Source organism: Chiloscyllium plagiosum, chromosome 16, assembly GCF_004010195.1.
Source record: "Chiloscyllium plagiosum isolate BGI_BamShark_2017 chromosome 16, ASM401019v2, whole genome shotgun sequence".
NCBI classification, from domain to species: domain Eukaryota; kingdom Metazoa; phylum Chordata; class Chondrichthyes; order Orectolobiformes; family Hemiscylliidae; genus Chiloscyllium; species Chiloscyllium plagiosum.
In genome coordinates, this window is record NC_057725.1 from 68,835,666 (window position 1) to 68,842,779 (window position 7,114).

At 42.7% G+C, this 7,114-nt stretch overlaps 1 protein-coding gene across 2 annotated transcripts in view; it reads right to left on the reverse strand.

Annotated features, from left to right (window-relative positions):
• fnbp4 (formin binding protein 4) overlaps nucleotides 1-7,114 on the reverse strand; it is a 39,797-nt gene that overhangs the window by 24,418 nt on the left and 8,265 nt on the right. Inside the window, exons 2-3 of one of the 2 annotated variants that reach the window (XM_043706300.1) lie at nucleotides 3,915-4,010; nucleotides 3,458-3,588 (exon numbers count right to left, since the gene is read on the reverse strand). In XM_043706300.1, the coding sequence (XP_043562235.1) occupies nucleotides 3,458-3,588; nucleotides 3,915-4,010 (227 nt within the window). Of the gene's footprint in view, nucleotides 1-3,457; nucleotides 3,589-3,914; nucleotides 4,011-7,114 lie in introns of those variants that run through there. The other variant, XM_043706301.1, reaches the window with a different exon arrangement.

A 7,114-nucleotide genomic window follows, 5' to 3' on the forward strand; every position in this document is an offset into this window, starting at 1 on the left:
GGATCAGCGTGGCAACCACGTCCCCTTTCTCATTAGTAAATGGCACATTCTATGATTTAAGGGTCCTATCACCATTCTGAAAGCAACTGAAGGGGTGGTGCCTTGCCTGCCAGGTAAATGGCTCAACTCCAATCTATGCTACTGCAACAGCTATCTTATCAGAAAATTGCAAATACATCAACAATTTAGCATAACAGCCTTGTTCCACAGGACAAAGTACAAGTGAAAACAAATGCACAGGTGAAAGAGTGTCTAGCATAAAGTGAAAAACAAAGTGCTATGTAAAGAGGTAGGGTGGAGTCTCTGTTACGCCAAGTCTGTGGGAAAACCTGGGTAATCATTTTTTTCCCACTACCTGAGGACCTCTATAGGCTACAAACACTAATTTGTGACGATCAATTCTTGTAATCACTTCCATGAAATGCATTTACCACCAGGACACGTTTGACACTCTCAAATATTATAAGAATGAAATTGAACAGCCACTTCTCCGACCACTACACTGTAGATGAGTGCCAAAGGGCAAACACACACTGCACATTCAGGATAGTTCAGCAAAACAGAGGCTCCATCATTCTTTTCCATGTGCTTGTGGCATGTGGATGTCACTAGCTGGGCCAGTATTTACTGTCCATCCCTTACTGCCATGGAGAAGATGGTGGTGAGCTACCTCCTTGAACTGCTGAGGCCTTGTGGTGTAAGGAGACCCATGGTGCTAAAGTTCCAGGATGTTGAACTGTACCATATATTATACATGTCAGGATGGTGAAAGCTTGGAGAACTCAAAGGTGGTACTGCTCTTGTCCTGCTTGATGATAGTCATCGAGCGTTTGGAAGGTGCTGTCTAAAGAGCTCCAAGTGATGTAATGCAATAAATCTTGTAGATGGTATGCACTGCTGTTACTGCACATTGGTGGTGGACGGAATGAATATTTGTTGATGCAGTACCAATAAGGTAGGCTGCTTTGTCCTGAATGGGGTCAAGCATTCCTGACTATGCCTTGTCGATGATGGACAGGCTTTGGGGAAGTCAGGAGATGAGTTACTGACACATAACACCTACGACTTCTAATTGATCCTAAAGACATGTCAAAACATGGAATAGGCTCAACACGCAGATTCATTGAAACTGCTCTTTGTCAAGAATAGTCACCTTGATTGCTGAAGTACCAGAATGAGTTTTACTAGTTCAGAAAAGAGAGACAATGAATGTTGGCAATTTGAACTAAAGGGAAAAACTGAAATTGACAGTGAATGAAATTCCATCTTGACATGTGGAAACATGGGGTGGTTGATCAAGGACTGTAGATAAATGTAATAATTTGCTTTATCTGCCCAGAGCTATAGTCCTTCCTCCAGCGTGCACAACTTTCAGAATTAGAACCATAGGCACTTGTTCACCTTCTCTGTCACAAGTGCAAATCTACCAGGCAGAAGTTTAGAGCACAGACAGATTTGTTAAGGGCCAACTGTTACAAAGCAAAACGATCAAATCCCTGTGAGGCTTATGAATTCACATGCATTCGAACATGGACAAGGGCTTACAACAGTGACTCATTATCTATACAACATTTCCTGGTAATACATTTCCAACAACTAAAACCAAAACATAAAGTCTATCGGGAACTGGCAGTCATTCTCCAATTTGTGGGAGTTGGGAGCCATGAAGATGGCAGGCTGGTTGAGGTGGAAGAGCAGTGCAGCAAATAGGTAGGGTGGAAACAAAGAAGAGGAGGGAGAAACAGTTTGCTCTTAGTTTAGGGGGAGGAATGGAGAGAGATATATGTGGCAAAAACTCATTCTTGCATGGGCTTTAAAAGTATCAGTTATTTTTTAAGAAGCATCTTAAAGAATGAAAACAAGAGTTGTGAAAATGTTTTGGGAGAAATTTCAGAGCTTAAGGTACCAGCTGAATGAATGGTCATCAAGGGTGGAGTGATTTGAGATACTGAGGACAGAATTAGATGAGCACAGATTTTTCAGAAGCTTGTTAGACTGGACTAGCTCTCAAAGACAGATGAGATAGCGGAAGAATTTGAGAAAAAAAAGTAAAGATTTTAAAAACAAGGCACTGCTTAACCAGGACCCAAAGTAGATCGGCGAACATGAGGTGGTGCATGAATAGAACATGACAATTTAGGATATCAAAGTTAAAAATCACACAACACCAGGTTATAGTCGAACAGGTTTATTTGGAAGCACTAGCTTTCGGAGCACTGCTCCTTCATCAGGTGGTTGTGGAGAATAAGATTGTAAGACACAGAATTTACAACCTGCTTAACTGCTGGCTTAAAGTGAACAGGATCTCCAAGATTGCACATATCGAAACAGACATCAAGTTCCTACAGAAATGCAGGCAAGCAGGAAAGGCGATAAATTCTGTGTCTTACAATCTTATGCGCCACAACAACCCGATGAAGGAGCAGCGCTCTGAAAGCTAGTGCTTCCAATTAAACCTGTTGGACTATAACCTGGTGTTGTGTGATTTTTAACTTTGTACACCCCAGTCCAACACCAGCATCTCCAAATTAGGATATCAAAAGCAGAATCTGAATGTTGCTGCAATAGAAACCGTGCAGCCAGCTAGGAGTGAGCTGGAATAATTGAGACTATGGGTAACAAGGCAAATGAGGGTTTCAGCAGTGGGAAAGCAAAGAAAAAGTTAGAACTAGGTTACAGAAGTGGGAAAAGGTAGTCTTAGTAATAGGTCTCTGATTGGTTGAAGTATGACGTCAAGTTTGCAAACAATTTGGATGTTGGGCAAATGTTCCCACGGTTTAACAACAGCAGGAAGTAATGGGGAAAATCAAAGCGGGGTTGCTAACATACATATGCAAGTTAATGTACTTTTGGATAACATTGATAGCATGAATATATCAATGAGAAATAGGAAGGTGGCGAAGTTGGATCCTCAGGGAAAACCAGAGAACTATACAACAGAAACAGAACCCATTTTACAGACCTGATCAATAAAAATGCAATGAGAACCAAGTATGTGCAGTCCTTCCTAGCTAAAACAGGAGATGCCTACTGGAGCAGGGTAAATTAGGAGGCAAATCACATCAAAGCTGAAGGAAGGACAAGGATGGCAGGGAGATATCGGAAGTGACTTCTGAATATGAAGAAACTTGTCTTGACACTATTCTGGCAAAGGAAATCTGACTGGGAGAATTCAAAACTTGCCATGTTCGAAGACTAGACTGAAATTGGAAATGTGCAGTGGTTTGCATTGACAGAGCAATCCAGGATTAACGTTTTGAGGAAGGATTGATGTCAGCTTGTCCAGAGAAGAGAGGGATAGTACCTTAGAAGAGAAATCCCTCAAACTTAATTAACATAGGATGTAGGAATGGAAGCTGGGCGAAATTAGGGCTGTGCTCAGGGTGGGGGCATTGAGTAGAGAGGAAGAGAAGACGCTGGCTGTGCGCGGAACTTGCAAGGTCAACCTAATCCTCACCGCCATGAAGTTCGCCAACGTGCTGTCGATATCTGCAGGTTTGCCAGTCGGTGGCTCTGCCTCTTGTGGCTCAGTGTCAGGACCATCTTCATCCTCGCTGTCTGTGTAGGCTCCGAGTAAGCCCAACCCACCTGCAAGCCAGGATTACAAATAAAAATAGCTATTATCTGCGGCTTCTTCCTCCTCTCACCCACTACAGGAGTCAGCAACAATTTGCTGGCAACAGTTCACATTGAGCTGTTCACCTTAGATGTGAACTGTAGAACAGAAATGAACCACGACAGATTAAGTGAGTGGTCAAACGACAAAAAATGGAGTGCAATATGGACAAGAATAAGTGCTGAAAATTACAAACATTTAAAATGGCTTATAGGGTAGATAGCTAAACAATTTAATTTGTGGTGCAATCTTGATACGACAGCTAGGCCATTCAGAAATGTAATCAGGAAGTAGCTACCTGTAGTCCGGACTGCAGGTTCCTTTGCTGTTCCATTATCTGTACTGTTTGAACTCGAATTAACAAATAATTGATCAGATGCATCCTCTTGTTCATCTGCAGAAAAGGAAGGATATTACTGAAGAAATGGCAGTCACTAAAATTAACAGCTAGAGGGACTCGTGGTGAATAACATGCTTCTCAAAACTTTAAAGAACTTGCAGTAAATAAATGTCTCTGCTTGCTCCCGAGTCCGAATCTCCCCGTGGAGCTCAATGTCTATTCTGGGGAGAATAAAACAACCATGGGGCAGGGCCACAATGAGAAAAAAAATACCAACTGGACACCCAGCAGCTTTTCTCAAAATACCCAAAGCAGACACAGAATGACACAGCACTCGTAGCTAGAGGGACAGGTAAGATCTTTGACAACCCAAATGCAGCCCAGCGAGTGTATGTTTTCCACAAACTCAGCACGGTTCACCCCAGCAGCAGCTAGAAACACAGCTGTTCATTTTAAACACATAATTCATTCAAATTTGTTTGCAGTTAGAGAGCAGCAAAAAAAACCATTGGGCACGAGAATAGGCACTGAAACAAGAAGCAGACAGCAACCAGCTATAAAGAAAGCAACCAGTGTATAATTATCATCCCCACTTGATTCATTTTCAGCTGGGTTCTTGAGAGGTAACAGATGTGGGGATGGAAGCTCACACAGCCAAGGAACCAAAGGTTAAGAGAAACGCAGTGTTCTGCTGAAGATACAGCTCAGCTGCCTGCAGGCCAGCACCGGCCTGGTTGAATGGGTAGTAATCCATAAATCAGTGGCATCACAACAACAGATCCCCCTACATGATCAGCACTGGTATAGGAACAGGAAGCTGCCATCGGCATTAATTAAATGCCAAAGAGCTGTTGAAAATATACACCAGATTAATTTTTCATTGCAAATTTTAATTATTAAATGTATTATCAATGAAATAATGCCTAGAACGAAGGGGTTAGCAGACAGGTCTGAGCTGCAGATCAAAAAGAGAAGCCTAATTATGCTGCTGGGAATGGGAAGAGAGGTAGCCACAGCTCAGATTATAATGGTCTCTCTAAACAAGACAAGTACACAGCACTAGGCATCCTTAAAGATGACTTGAAGGTCAAGAGTAAGTCAGGAGTTTAAATTATATATACAGCTTTCAGATTTAAACAGTTAAGGATAACAAGTTTGCATTTAGAGCCAAGAGATATGCAGCACAGAAACACACGCTTCAGTCCAACTCATGCATGCTGACCAGATGTCCTATATTAAATCCAGCCCCATTTACCAGCATTTGGCCCATATCCTTCTAAACCCTTCCTATTCTTTTTACCCATCCAGATGCCTTTTAAATGTTGTAATTGTACCAGCCTCCACCACTTCCTCTGGCAGCTCATTCCATACACGTACCACCCTCTGCCTGAAAAGTTGCCCCTTAGATCCCTTTCAAATCTGTCCCCTCTCACCCTAAACCTATTCCTATTAGATGCAGGTTTGCTCGCTGAGCTTGAAGGTTCATTTCCAGACATTTTGTCACCCTACTAGGTAACATCTTCAGTGGGTCTCCGGGCATAGCATGCTGATGATTTCTGCTTTCTATTTATATGTTTGGGTTTCTTTGGGTTGGTGATGTCATTTCCTGTTTTTTTTCTCAGGTGTGGTAGATGGGGGTCTAACTCGATGTGTTTGTTGATAGAGTTCTGGTTGGAATGCCATGCTTCTAGGAATTCTCGTGCGTGTCTCTGTTTGGCTTGTCCGAGGATGATGTGTTGTCCCAGTCGAAGTGGGGTCCTTTCTCATCTGTGTGTAAGGATAGTAGTGAGAGAGGGTCATGTCGTTTTGTGGCTAGTTGATGTTCATGTATCCTGGTGGCTAGTGTTCTGTCTGTCTGTTTGTCCAATGTAGTGTTTGTTACAGTTCTTGCACGGTATTTTGTAAATGACATTACTTTTGCTTGTTGTCTGTATAGAGTCTTTCAAGATCATTAGCTGCTGTTTTAGTGTGTTGGTGGATTTGTGGGCTACTCAGACCTCTTGCCACCACTTCGACTGGGACAACACATCCATCCTCGGACAAGCCAAACAGAGACTTGCACGAGAATTCCGAGAAGAATGGCATTCCAACCAGAACTCTATCAACAAACACATCGAGTTAGACCCCCATCTACCACACCTGAGAAAAAGAACAGGAAATGATATCACCAACCCAAAGAAACCCAAACATATAAATAGAAAGCAGAAATCACCAGCAGTGCTTTACCCAGAGGCTGAAGATGTTACCTAGTATGGTGACAAAACGTTTGGGAATGAACCTTCCAGCTCAGCGAGGAAACCTACATCCAGAACCTCAACATGAGCTACAAATCTTCTCAAAACTCGCAATGCTTTCTAGTTTTGGACTTGCCCCACCGCAAGGAAAAGCCCTTGTCTATTTATCTAATCCATGCCCCTAATGATTTTGTAAACCTCGATAAGGTCACCCCTCAGCCTCTGACACTCCAGAGAAAACAGCCTCAGTCTAATCAGTCTTTTCCTATAGCTCAAATCCTCTAACCTTGGTAAATGTTTTCACAACATCCTTCCTACAGGAGGGAGACCCGAATTGCATATAGTATTCCAATAACAGCCTAACTGCAACATGACCTCCCAACGCTGATAGTCAATGCACGGGACAATAAGGTAAAGCATACTAAATGCCTTCTTCAATGGCCTATCAACCTGGACTACACTATTAAGGGACGAAGAACCTGCGCTCAAAGGTCTCTTTGTTCAGCAACAAGCCCCAGGACCTTACCATTAAGGGGAGTCCTGCACCGATTTGCCTTTCCAAAATGAATCTAAATTTTATCTGAATTTAGAATTTATCAGAATTTATCTAAACTGAAATCCACCTTCCATCCTTGGCCCATCTGATCGAGATCTTGTTGTACTGAGGTAATCTTCTTCACTGTCCACTACACCTCCAACTTTGATGTCATCTGCAAACTTACATAGAACATAGAACAATACAGCACAGAACAGGCCCTTCAGCCCACGATGTTGTGCCGAACATTTGTCCTAGCTTAAGCACCCATCCATGTACCTATCCAATTGCCGCTTAAAGGTCACCAAAGATTCTGACTCTACCACTCCCACAGACAGCGCATTCCATGCCCCCACCACTCTCTGGGTAAAGAACCCACCCCTAACATC